The sequence below is a fragment of the Thunnus albacares genome, chromosome 14 (genome assembly GCF_914725855.1).
Source record: "Thunnus albacares chromosome 14, fThuAlb1.1, whole genome shotgun sequence".
NCBI classification, from domain to species: Eukaryota; Metazoa; Chordata; class Actinopteri; order Scombriformes; family Scombridae; genus Thunnus; species Thunnus albacares.
This window is the reverse complement of record NC_058119.1, coordinates 15,094,216-15,108,514: the sequence shown is the minus strand read 5'-3', so window position 1 is coordinate 15,108,514 and position 14,299 is coordinate 15,094,216. Positions and strand designations below refer to the sequence as shown.

Sequence of the window (14,299 nt, the reverse complement as noted above, 5' to 3'; positions counted from 1 at the left end):
TGCTGTATCGTCATAAAACTGATGGAAATGTGAAAAAGGGTTGTAATTCCTACACTCTTCACCCAGTTGGGATGTCAGCACCCCCAAACACTCAAAGCTCAAAGCTGAAAGTCAGCACTTTGCCTGAAAGTTATTGTTTAGTTTAATCTAATGTGCATGCTGACAAAAGCCAAAACACCAGAAAATTTGTCATTGTCCTATTACAGTACTTAATGACTGCTTAGAGGCTTTAGAAAAAAACGTTTAACATATTATTCTAACACAACTAGGCCATCTCGTACTCTGCTTGACCGTCTCCCTTTTCTCTTTCTCTCACATAATGCTGATACATTAAAAAAAGCTGGTGCCTTGTTCTGTTTCTGTGCTAAAGTAATTTTCTGCTTACCTGAAACTTTTAATTGGAATTGGATTTAATTTGGATTTTTTTTGTTGTTTCTGCTTAGGAATCAGTTTTTGTCTGATTTGTCTGACATTTCACACAACTTGCAGGAAAGTCACCACACCCAGGCAGAAGTGCACTGATGCACACTTTCAATTGGAGCATTACACTCCATATATAGTATGTATAATTTGCACCAACTATAAGAAAACATGAATGTAGCATCTGTGACATCATTCTGGCTAAGGGGATGTTTTTAGATGTTTTGTACTTACAGGAACAAATTAAAACAAAGATCTGAAAAAAGTATCATGTCTTTGAAATAATTTAAATATTTCAATATGTTAAAATAATTTCCAGTATACTAACTGCCAGACATTAAACATAATATTGTTTGGATTTGACCCACAGTCTTGAAGTTTATTTCTTGCTGCCATCTCGTCAGAAAGACGGAGACACAAAATTAGGAAACTAAATGAAGCTAAAGAGCAAATAAGCATCTGTCAGTGAAAGCAAATATGCCCCAAAACATTAGGCTATTATTTGTTATTGCAAAGCCTTATTATCTCCACCATAGAGAAAAGATTTTGAAAGACACAGCATAGACCCTTAATTTGACCCTTTGATTTCATGGGACAAGTTGAATTTTCCCCTTTACTTCGATAAAGTTAATTACAAAATGCATATTTAGGCTCTTTCAAATCGACTTTAACAATGATGGTTGTTGTGACATCATTCATCACATATAGGCATGAGAGGACAGTGAGGTGACAGGGAGACAGAGCACCTGACTAGCTGCCTGTTGGCTTTGACAAACTAATTTCAGCTGTAGACAGGCTGTCTGTGTATGAATGTGTGTGTGTGTGTGTGTGTGTGTTTGTTTGCATGCTGGTTACAGATTTAGATGGCTGGTTTGGGGTGCGCTCTGCAGGCTTGGAGCAGGATGTTGAGATGACAACAGTCACAGGAGGGGGAAATATCAGATTTTGCGTCAGCTGACAGACAGACTTATTACACTGTCTGTCCCCCTCCTGAGTCAAGGCCCAGATACATACGGTATTAGGCCAAATGCTGCCTCACTGGCCCAGTTTCTGCATAGCCTAGTTTGGAAGTGTGTAGGTATTGCAGGACATCCCTGAAACATTCCTGCACTCAGTCCTTTTTGTTTAATGTCGCCCCTTTTCCTAACTTCATTGTGTGTTCAGTGTAAATTAGTTTTCGTAGACGGTAAATTTAATTTCTTTTGTACCAAATGTTGCTTGCCTGCAGTTTGTGAAAGATCCTGTTTTATTTAAATTGAAAGACTCTCTCTTTGAAGGAACAAGATTTATTTGTCGTGAAAGTCTCCAGATGGTGAAATAGATTTTAGATGGAGCGTGCATCTTGTAATGAATTTTTTAGGGCGCTTGCACACTGCATATGCTATTTGCCAAAACACTCAAATAGATCTCTCTCTCTCATAGTCACACACACACAGACCACACACACACACACACACACACACACACACACAGACCACACACACACACACACACACACACACAAAAGTTTACGCAGCTATCCTTGTTAGGACATTGCATTGACTTCCATTCACTGTGGACAGCCTAACCCTAACCTTAACTATAACCAATTCATGCCTAACCCTAACCTTAACCTGACTTCAGTTCACACCTTACTCCTAACCTTAACCAGAACCTCAGAAATGACATTTTGCTTCATTAGAACCGGGCTTTGGTCCCCATGAGGGACTACTGGTCCTGACAAGGTCGGTTTTTATACCAGAAAACCTCTAACTGTACGCTGGTGCAGTGAAATGTGTCAGATCAGAGTTTTAATTAAAGCGTCTCTGGCCAGCCGTGGAGCAGGAACAGAAAAAAGCTTTTTACTGGAGGAGTGTTTGGCACTTGGCAAAGGTTCTTCATTTGAAAAACAGCAAGAGACAGATTTGGATTATAGCAGAAGCCAAAACAATGTCTCTGCGTGACTGGAGCTACAGCTTTGTTGTCTTTAGCATGAAACAAGGTTAAAAATACTGGAGAAATCTGTCAGGGTTACTCATGATGTAATTTCATTATTATGTAACTACTTGTGGTCACAAAAACACAGGACACATATTTACAACATGGGCATCTGTTTAAACACAGTATTTGACATTAGTATTGGTATTTTACTGTATTTTATTGGACCTTATACACAGCTGGACTGTAAAATTGCTGTATGAGTCACGCAATCCATTCGGTCCATTGTTGAGTCTTGAATCGTGTTTTCTGCTAAACGTGAAACAATTCTTACAATAGGATGAGATTTTTTCCCATGTAGTCTCACCTCTTTGGGGTTTTAGCTTTGGGCAAAAGATCATATTTGATACTGACGACACTGACAAATAGATACTGTTTTAACCATGCTAGTGGTGTGGCTCTGTAGATGGCAATGTCCGTTTGCAAGTCCGTCAATTTGTTCCAGTATCTCAGCAACCATTGGATAGATTGCGATGAAATCTGGTGCAGATATTCATGGTTCCCAGATGATGAATCAGAATGACTTTGTGTACAACCTGGACTTCTCCTCTAGTGCCACCATTTGTTTAACATTTGTGGCTTTGAGTGAAATATCTCAACATTACTGGGTGGATTGCCATAAAATCACACACACAACCATCAATCAAACCAAGTGTTTTCAACCTGAGGGACATCTTTTTCATTTTAACATCAGAATTTAAAGTAAATAATATAAAAAGCTATACCTTGAACTCGGCACCCATTTACTTCTAAACTGTCACTGCAGTTTAATAAGCTTTAATCTTCCACAATATTGATCCAGAACAGTGCAGTATTATTATTCTCTGTCTCTCTGTGCATTCATGGTTTGTCCTTCTCACCTGGTCTAGCTGACTTGAATTTTAACAGGATAGTTAATGTGTGTCAGGTGTAAGGTCAGCATGTAGCCTTGCAAGAATAAACCAGCCCAGACAGATGAGGCCTCTCAGCACTACTGGTCACACACCACAAGATTGCTGCAATTTAACATCTTATCTCTGTCTTCAATAATTAGACCACTAGTGCTCTGGTGTTTCTGCAGATGCATTCAGTGCTGCGTGGCTGCATATGTGTTACTGGCTGCTTGTGTCACCCCGGCAGCCTCTGATCCACTGTCTCAAATGCCAGCAGGGGCTGTGGGGCTGAATATTGTGATAGCGACAATGATTTTTGACAGGGAAGCTCTGACAGACTCTGACAACAAACAGCCTGCTGCATGGAGCAGAGCAGCGGAGTGGAAATCTGTTGCTGCTGGGCTTTCTGGGGTCACATCACAATTGTTGACGGCAACGGCCAGTTAGGAGCAGGCAGACACAAACATGTGCCAGGTAAAGTAAGAGTTGGCTCAACTAGGAGTTTGTGTTTTAAATATGCAGGTTAAACGCCTCTAATGATTGTGTATTTATGTAACAGAGACAAAAAGAAAAAATGTATCCTGTGTTCATCGTCTGTCCTTGTTCTTTGTGATTGTTGTGAGAGGCTTTTATGAATAAATATCACTCTCTCTACACCATCAGTGTAACCTTTTCTATCACACGGGCGTTGTTATTACTCTACTAAATGAAAGTACAATTGAATCAAAGAGAAGTTCAGAAATTTTAACAGCCAACGTTGTTCCTCCCCTGAAAGCTATTCTTGTTTGTTCATTTACCAATTGTCAAGAGGGGTGACTCAGTGCGCACAATTGCTTCACACTCATAAATAGACAGTAATTTACAGTAATGAAATCATCCCCCCGCTGCCTCCACGGGAAGAGATTGTTGCTTCATGCGACCCCGGTGTCCCATATATCCTTTAAAATGTCAACTGAAGACATATGTCGACATTCTCAACAAATGCTTCTCATAATGATGCAGTTTATACGAGGTCACACAGAGGAAACTGTAACACCCAGTCTACTGGTTCTCTGGGTACCATTACAGTGACTCACTGATCCTCCTTCATGTGTTTTGGAAACGATTACACAATCAATTACCGCAGCTAATTCAGTGTAAACTCTACAGCGAGGGCCGGGGCCACATTAGTGCTTCAAACGAAGGGAGTTCAAGAAGCCGGAGCTGTGAAACGGCTCGTGCAAACCACAGCAGAGAGATTACCTTTGCGGAAAACACATGCCAGCAGAACGTGGGGTTACAGTGATAGGGTCATGAATATGTATGAACCAAAGATAACATGCCCTAGAATTCTCACACCCCCTGACTTATGGTGCACAGTGGTTGGATGGCGCAGTGGAAATGACATAATACCAGCTTTAATGTTTTATTTAGCTCATCTCCTGTTGACTACAGTGGGCCATTAAGCGTGCACAGCATCTCTCCCGTTCACATCGATTTCCTCTCCGCCTTGCTGCTTTCTCTTTCTCTCTCCCTTGCACTTGTTTTTTTTTTTTCACTCATTTACTGCACAGTTTTTTTCTGTAAATAAATAACAGTCTAGTTTCCATTCAGAGAAATTAAAAACACATTGATTCTTTGTGTAGATATCTTGCAGCTCAGTCTAACTGTGCTCATGAGGAAAGTCTGTGGGTTATTATGCTCTTTTTTTTTTTTTTTTAACAAGATTTTAAGGAAGGCATGTGTGTGTTTTTGTGAGGGTGCTCTCAGCCTACCTCAAACTTTCCGCCTTCCTCTCTCTTCATCGAGCTGCAGCAGCAATGTTACTATGGAAACGTTGTTGTGAGAACTAAGCTTTGAAGCTAATTGCTTGATCAGAACAAACTATCTACTTTTTTTTTAAATCTTCCAACATTTTCATCTGCTTTTTTTTTTTTTTTTTTATTCAACACAAGTCACATCCAAGGTTCACAGAACAACACACACACACAGCTCAGGTCACACCTCTACGCTTTTCATGTGCTTCCTCCTTTTCTGCATGAATTAATGATGAGTCGTGGCCCTGATGAAAATCTATATTATGTGTGTGTGTATAAGAGAGTTGAGTGTTGTGACAGGAGCAAGGACATCTCCCTCTAAGGCAATATGAGATGTGAACCTGTAGGTTTGTGATGGTGGTTGGCAGTCAAAGCCTCCAACAGTGGCCATGAAGAAAAATCAGGTATTTTTCACTTTCTACACAAATTGAATTTACTATACATTAGCATCCAAACAAGACATCAGTGTGGTTGATATTATCAGTAGATTTGACCTTGTTTGAGCCTCTTAAATTAGCATATAAGAAATTGTTGTTTAGATGCTAAAGATAAGTTTTAAGTTAATCAGAGACAGTGTTACATAGTTTGTCCACCAGAGAGCACTGACAAGTTAAACCTCCCGCTTGGAAAATATTTTTTTAATTAAAATCTTTAATAAAATTAAAATTGTTCAGATTTCCTCAAAGGAGGTTGGTTTTGTCTTCTTGTCCCTGAAATAGTTGTAAAAACTCAGGTTTTCTTTTCATGGCATTGTGCTGTCTTGTCTCATCAATTTAGCTACTGGATTAAGTTTTAACCAAACAGCTTATTCATTGAAGTCGTGGCAATTAGCACCTCTGCTCTTTATCCCTGAAGCTTAATATTATAAAAGCGTGTATAAAGTGTGATAATGCGTTCTGACGTTAGCAGAGGCGCTTTTTGTTTTAGGATAGGCAGTGCACCTCCACTTGTATATGTTGTGGGAAACCCTTTAATAAAACAAGAACAATTCAAGTTTAAGGGATTCTTTCCAAAACGTTTATGTAAAAAATTATCTGAGCTAATCTATCATTATCAGATTTTTTAAAACTCTCAAATGTCAATATTGAGCTATTGATGAGCTATTGATTGGGTATTGACCTCAAAAATATCCGATTCTACTTTTCATAACATCCCTGTGTATTCTGTGCTGTCAGAGTTGTCAGCGTGAAGTCGTCCGCATTCAGCACTGCTCGTCCACTGGTGTGTAACTGGTCTGCTTGATTCAAAAATACAGATATTCATTCATATCACAGGATTTTATCTCATTATACACATTTCACATCTCTTGTTCATAATGTGTATAAAACTACACAGTAACCATAGTTTGGTGTGCAGACAGAGAAATAATGAGGTTTGGGAAATGAAGTGACAAGAGAACAATGATAGAGACATTAAAGTAAAAGGAGATTACTGGAAGTTGTAATCCTTAAAATGTTAATTAAACCAATCCCTGTTTTTGATACTATTTATGGTCTGTATGTTTTTAGCAATAGTCAGTCCATGTATTTATATTCTGTAATTATCTCACTATAGCATAGTTTTAATCATTAGTGGTGGAGTCCAGCATTCCCAGGCTGGATTCAAATGACCTGTGTTGGATTAACAGGGCATGCATGCAATCCAGTGTTACTGTTTTTAATTTTATGTCATTGATTGATTGCAGCGAGTAAAAAGAAAAAGCAGCCACAGTGAGCCTGTTAGGTGAACAGCAAGGTAACCCAACTCCTTTTTATGCGCCACGTGCATCATGAAATCAAATTGCTTGTGGTTTCAATTATTTTTGATTGACTCCTCTATTAAAACGACGCTCATTTGCTTTGTTTAATTTTTGACAAAGTGGCTGCTCACAGGGTGTTTGCTGTGATATTAAAACACACTAGTTACCACCACTAAGCAGGGGAGTGTTGCCAAATCAGCCAGGATTGACATTTTAAGGATTACAACTTAAATAAGATCAATGATTGTAATATTATTGTGTGAATACAACTGAAAAGCATGAAGTTTTGTATGTGTGTTGATAGAGGACTGCTGCCAGAAAAAGGAAAAGAAAAACACAGGTCTGAATTTTGCAAGAGAAAATAGATATAGTTGTCATCTTCATTGTATTCATCATCAGGTGTCTTTACAAATGTGCTTATGGTACACAGCTCACAGCGTCTCACACTGCCAGTGCAGCTGACAGCTTCACATACACAGACACCCACCCGCAAGCGTCATATCACACAATTCCTACCCATAGATACATCTGTCATATATTATGTAACATCTGCTAAAATATGTGACTCATGGCCCAGTCATTCTCTGCACAGACTGTGATATTGACACACACACACACACACACACACACACACACACACACACACACAGAGACACCGTTTCTATCGTGAATACACCAGTGCTGGAGAGAAAGGAGTCAGTGTAAATAGTCATCAAAACAGTCATGATGTGCGTCGTAAATGCCAAACGATCCTCGGTTTTATGTTTTTTTTCCTGATGGCATCGCCGACAACAGAGGATCGGTAGATTAGGTGTCGTGTTAGAATCCAACAGTTTGTAATCCTGCATCGAAGGAAGCCTTGGCTTGTTTTATGAATCCACTGGCAAAACAGTCACACATCAGATGTTTCTGTGAGGGGGGGGGGGGGGGGGGGGGGGGGGGGCGGTCCGTGTAGGGATAGTGGTTGTCTTCATGAAAACAGCTGCTACCAGAATCCCTCTCGGTGACACTGACTTTCTTCCGTGTGGTTTCAGATTAGGACTGGAATTTCACTCGTGATCACTGACTCCTTGGCTCAGGATGAGTTTATTTCTCTGATGGTTAGCCATTCAAAAACATGACACCCCCAAAGACAATTTATTCTCATTTCACTGTCAGCATATTTTGTAGTTTTCAATAATATCCATATGAACACATTTCCCTTATCACCCCTTGGCTCAGTGCAGATAAACACTATGAATACAAAACTCTTCTTAAAACACAAACTTCACCTGCAGCTACTGCTTATTTACACAGAACACTTTTTTTTTTGCTTCATTAAACTATTTCAATTCAAAACCGCATCGGTAAGGTTGTTAATATTACACTGTGATTGCATAAAAACCGTTTACTCATCCACATCCGCAGAAGAAAAACAATTTCTAATCAGGTCATTTGAAGTTCACTCTCCTCACCGTGAAATGAACAAAGCACAAAATAAAAAAAAAAAAATGCTTTTAATGTTTACTGCTTAACAGAGAAAAAAAAAAAAACGGAGGTTGTCCAACAAGAACTAACAGAGGACAGTTTAGCACTGAGAGCTGTGTTCTTCAGTCCTTTATCCAGCTTATAAAGAAGTGCAGTTCAGGGCCGATGTCAGCCAGCACAGGATAGCGGAGCGTGTCTTCTCTCCTCGCTAAGGTGCTACAAACCATTGTTGAAACTCACTTTACAGACACTCTGAAGACACTACAGATGAGAGGAGTTATACAGCGGTGACTGGTCTAATTTATAGGTATCAAAAAGGTCTTCGTTTTGTAATGAATAAATCAGGAGGTAAAACAAAGCCGGTTCAGTACTAAAAGGTGACCTCTTTGTTCAGGTGCAAGCATGTGCAGTAATGCATTACGAAGCTATCACTAGAAAGCAGCGCTATTGCCAAAACGCGCAAGCAATAGGTTTAAAAAAGGCAAGTGAATGCAACGTTTTACATTTTGCATGCATTGAATCACATCCCAGTTGTATTGTACATTGGCTGCTACATGAATCGGGACCGAAATTTTTTCTCTGGCCACAGCAACAGAAAAATAAAAAATTGTCTACATGTCGCCCATCTCAGCAGAGACAGGAATTTTTTCGTACCTCCGGATTGCATCTGACATCAGTATTCAGTGCTGTAGGAATGTTTTCAACAGTAGATGATTCACAAAGTTGCACAGACCCTCATGTCAAAGCAGGAGTTTAAAAGTCTTTGTGCTGCTTTTTCTCCACTGCCTCCCGTACTGTATTCATGCCGCGTCTCCAGGTTTTTTTTTCGATTACATGGAATATATGAAAAGATGGGTTTCAAAATAACACATCCATCATTTGAGTAAAGTGACACCAATCCACTACATTTAAAGACAACACAAGATTCAAACCGAAAAAAAAAAAAACAACCTTTTTTAAAGTTATGGAAATTCATGCAATCTGTAATGGCTGAGGTCATCGGGAGTTTTCGTGTCCTTGGATTTGAAAGCCGGGGCCTGAGTAGGTCTCAAGTGGTCTGAAAGTGAGCCATGCGTGTGCCACTGTTAGCGTCACTGTCTGTGAAATGCATGTAGAAACAGAAGATCGTGTTCAGACTTGGATCACTGTCAGAACACTCAGAGGGCGGCTAGTGACAGAGTTTTTTTTTTATTACTGCTGTTCTATGACGATCATTGTAACGATAATTACCACTCCGGGCAACGCACTGACATCAGTTCAATTTTTAGGATTGTGATTCACACAGGAGTTATGTGGCGACGAGCAGCCATAATTCCTCTGATGGCTGTTGGTGTCGAGAACTCATGTCAAACACTTAGGTGCTGAATAAATCTCCGAGATATATTTTTAGATCAAAGATAGAAATAAGCACGCTCACAATGACCCACACATGCATTCTGTAGATGCATGCATGGATGCCCTTGACACCCATACACACGCACACAGACACACACACACACACACACACACACACACACACACACACACTGAAGTTACTCTGCACTACTTTCTCATACTTCTCAGTTTCTGACAAGAGTCCTCTTTTCTAATGTTGTTTACTCCAATAATCTCTGTCTCCATCTCTTCTTCTTTCCAGAGTGGCCTGTCTCGGTGGCTTACTGCTGGTGTTGCTTCAGGCTGAAAACAAAACACAGGAAAGAATTTGTTAGTCTTGTTTAGTCTCTGACACAGGCAGATCCGACGAGACAGGGCTCTTTAACCACAGGGAACATCAAGCCCACTGGGGGGAAGATATTCTGTTTGTGCCATGCTCAGTCCCTGGGAAGTAATCTCATTTACCTGCAAGTCCAAGTCTCATGCCATTCGTAATATAGCGTACAATAGCGAGATAAACAAAGTCCTCAAACGTGCAGATATGAAACACCGTAACCCTGCATTGCTTTTATTCCTCTGCTGCAACTGAAGAGAATTCCCCTTTACCGAGGATAACGGCTCCGTGTGAAGCATTAACCGATAATCCCGTTTCACAATCTTCTCATAATTACAGCCATCTATTATGCCTTCTATCTGGCTGTTCCCCAAATTAAAACAAAGGAGAAAGATAGGAGTATAAACCTTCATGTTTAAGGTGCAATAATTACTGTGGATTTGGCCTTTATCTTGAGCTGCTGATTGTTTTTCATGATGACAGGCGCAGTGGCTGCATTCTGTAGCTTTATCGCCAAGAAACAAAGCAACTCCAGAGGCAAACACGCCATACTTAATTAAAACAAAGAGATAAGTTGGATGGAAGCTCAAGCTAAGCTACACCCAACTAATTGAGAAGGCATTTTTAGAAAAATCTATTTTTGACCCACTATCGTACACACAGGGATTTAAAGGCACCAAAATCTCAGTAATCCTGCAGCTAATCATCACAGAGTGTATCCGAAATGTTGAGTTGCTTTCAGTTATTCAGTTGCCTGAATGTCACAGCAGAAATCCTAGCAATAAAGTAATGCAGTACCTCTTTCATCTTTGTTTCATGATGCCGTTCTGAATTGTTTTCTCCTCAGTGTGAGCTGAGCTTAGTCTGTTTTTACCTTTGTTCAGTGAGGCAAACAAAATCAGACACACACATAAAGTGAGAATAAGATGTTCGTCTCCATACGCGGCCATCGGTCTGAGTCTGACATAAAAACAAGTCTCCCAAATTCCACCATTTTCATCACAGACCTCGTTAAAACGCCACTCCTCCACAATTAATAATTGGAGCGTTAGGACACACACGCACACTTCAAATGTAGAGATGGAGAGCGATAGAGTGTGTGTGTGAGAGAGAGAGAGAGAGAGAGAGCGAGGGATGCACCATAGCTGTCAGCACCTATCCTGGTAATGGCTGTTAAAACCGTGGCCTCTACATCCTGTCTGCTCTGTCAGGACTCATCTAGCACTTTAGACTCTCAGAGGAGTGGGTGGGCACGATTCTGGTAGCTTTCGTTGTTCTCCGGGAAGGGACAGGTAGCGGCGAAGAGGGAGGGAAGGACAACAAGATGAGTTAAAACTGCTGTGTGGGGCAGGACGAGCGGTCAAAGATCTAAAACCAGGTCCGTTCTGGGGGGCAACAGAGAGTCAGATCGCAGAAAGAAAGAAGTCAGTTGAGCGGTTGTGATTATTTTTGTATATTTGTAAATTAACTGATTAATAATTTTGACTATAAAATGTCAAATAATAGTAGAAAAAAATATTTTTCAGAGCCCCGGGGGGTGTTTTGAAATTGCTTGTTTTGTTCAACTGAGTCCAAAACCCTAAGATATTCTACATGCAGGAAGTCCTCACATTTGCAAAGCTGGAACCAACATGTTTGGCATTTCTGCTTTATATTAATCTATTATGAAAATTATTGGCAATTAATTTTCCGTCAATTGACCAATATTTTAAACTCTATATTGGGAACCTTTGGAATCCCAGAAGAAGTTTGTTGCCCTTAAATTTAACTCTTATTTCACACTAAATTAATCAGAATTCATATAGTTTTGAAAATTTCCCCTGATTGAGCTGTTTCTATAGGAACAACATGGCACAAAGAATCATGTACTAATGGTGTTACAGTACAGTACATACTGATACATATATGTAGGTAGAGGGGAACAAGATGTGAAGTTATGGAATAATCGAATAATGATTCAGAAACTTACAAAGAACTTGTATGTTCTTTAACTACCATGTACGTATTCTATTATTACAGGTTATATGTATGAACTACTGAGCAGTAATCTGGAAGTTTGGGAGTAATTTAGAGAGAACTTATACTGTAGTTATTATTTAACTACCGGGTACCTATCCTAATAATTTTAGGGTACAGTATGAACGTAAAATTGAGCAAAAATCTGCTCTATCTAGATATCTGGCTGATGTCTTGTAAAGTAGTGGTTCCCAACCTTTTTGGCCAGTGACCCCTTAAAATAAAGCAAAGTCTACCTGGGATTGTCTACCAGTTAAGTTACCAATGATTGTCTTGATTCATCGGTTAATCATTTTGTCTGTACATTGTCAGAAAATAGTGAAAAATATCTGTTAAAGTTCTCTACAGTCCAAGGTTACATCTTCAAATGTCTGGTTTTATCAGACCAACAGTCCAAAACCCCAAATATTCAGTTTATCATCAAGTTCGACAAAGAAATGCAATAAAACATGAGAAGCTGAAACCATCTCGTTTTTTTCATTTTTGCTTAAAAAATTACTAAAATCATTATTCAATTATCAAAATAGTTGCGGATTAATCTTTTGTCAAAGGAATAATAAACGAATCGACTAACCTTGCAGCTCTAGAAAGAGAACTTTTTGTTTTGTTTTGTTCTGAATAACTTTTAGAGGCTTGAGGAGGTAAAATACAGAAATCCACAAGAAATAAAGTAAAAAATAGAAGAAAACCCCACAATTTTGAAACAAAAACAGCAGCAGATAAATTAGTGAGCAGACTTTTCTGCTCTATCTGTGCTGATTATTACACTAGATGTGCTCTGCTCAGTTGAAGTATCTGGTACTGACAGTCAGTAGCTGTGTGGGATAACCTGTATTTTATGCATAAGGATGATATCCTTGTAGGTGGTGCAGGTCTTTTATTATTCTTGCTCGTTTTAAAAAATATGATGTTTCGAGCTTGTGTTTTGCAGAATCAACCCCAATCCCCAGCCATATCGCCCAGCCCTATGGGAGTATCGGTTACATACCCAGTATTTTCATGCAAACTGACACATTTCACATACCACAGCAAATGTGTGTGCTGAACATGAACATTTTACATGCTTTGCAACATGGCACACACATTTTACATACTATTAGTATGTGCTATGAATCAGAATAAGGAGGGAAATGTTAAGGCAGAAGGACATGTAGGGAGGAAGGACGAGGGCAGGAAAGGTGACATAGCCGAGGAAAAGTACAAGGCAGGAAGGGAGAAGGTAAAAAAAGGTCATGGTCTATGTGGGTCCTGCAGAGTGAGGGGGGGGGTTGTTAATAGACTAATCCAATAATCTGTCCCAAGGCCACACATGTGGGATGTGAGATATACGAGGATGAGAATGTGTGAGAGAGCGAGAGAGAGAGAGAGAGCGCTATGAGTCTGAGGGAAGTGTTTGTGAGAATGTGAAAGTCACCTTGGCATGCTGCGTGTGTGTCTATGTGTGTGTGTGTGTGTTCGTGTGTTTGCCAGGTAAACGCAGTCCAGCAGTTGCTAGGGGAGCAGAACTGTGAGCGCCCCCCCAACCCCCTCACCCCAATCTTATTAACATCACCACACAGAGGAACTCAGGGCAGGGTGTGTGTGTGTGTGTGTGTGTGTGTGTGTGTGTGTGTGTGTGTGTGTGTGTGTGTGTGTGTGTGTGTGTATAAAAAGACTGTGTCGGATGTGAGGGAAGGGAAGGACAAGTGCCTTTTAGGGGGAGACGAGGAGAGTGTGGCAGAAGAGGCGTGTGAGAGGAGAACTAACCAGCGAACGTCCTGAATTAACCTTTCACCTTGCCTCAAGCAGGGAGAGGACGCGCACGCACGCATACTCAGACCATGACACACACATACACGCGGCGTGCCTACGCTATTAGCAGGTCGATAACTCGACCATTTGCATCGAGAGTTACTTTACACTAAGCACTGTAATCTCTCACGCTGTTTGCCACCCTCTCTCTGCGTGCCTCTGCCTCTTAAATGTGCATTAGTTTGTTTTCTAGTCTGTGTGTGTGTGTGTGTGTCCTCAGTGATACTGATGCTGAATAATTACCAGGGTGAGTAGGCTAAATGGATTGTCCCCGACCTCACCATCATACCCTTGGGGTCTGCGTTAGCATCAACATCACACACACACACATTCATAACGCAAGCACACACTATGCACATAAACACACATAAAGACAGGGTCAGAGGTCAGAATCCTATAATGAAAAAGCACCAAGGAAGCAAAGGCCATACAGTCCTGGTGAGCGATGTGAACATGAATAATATTATACGGGTAGTTAAAGCCAGCCAGTGTCATTGGTCAGAGATACAAGCAT

At 40.3% G+C, this 14,299-nt stretch overlaps 2 protein-coding genes across 5 annotated transcripts in view; one reads left to right on the top strand and one right to left on the bottom strand.

The window, feature by feature from the left end:
- golga7bb (golgin A7 family, member Bb) overlaps positions 1–14,299 on the top strand; it is a 210,159-nt gene that overhangs the window by 32,397 nt on the left and 163,463 nt on the right. The gene's annotated exons all lie outside the window — the stretch shown is intronic.
- The window catches only part of zgc:171482 (zinc finger protein), a 59,988-nt gene continuing 52,016 nt past the window's right edge, over positions 6,328–14,299 (bottom strand). For both annotated transcript variants that reach the window (XM_044373004.1, XM_044373005.1), the window contains exon 7: positions 6,328–9,947. In XM_044373004.1, the coding sequence (XP_044228939.1) occupies positions 9,926–9,947 (22 nt within the window). In that variant the 3' untranslated portion in view covers positions 6,328–9,925. The remainder of the gene's footprint in view (positions 9,948–14,299) is intronic.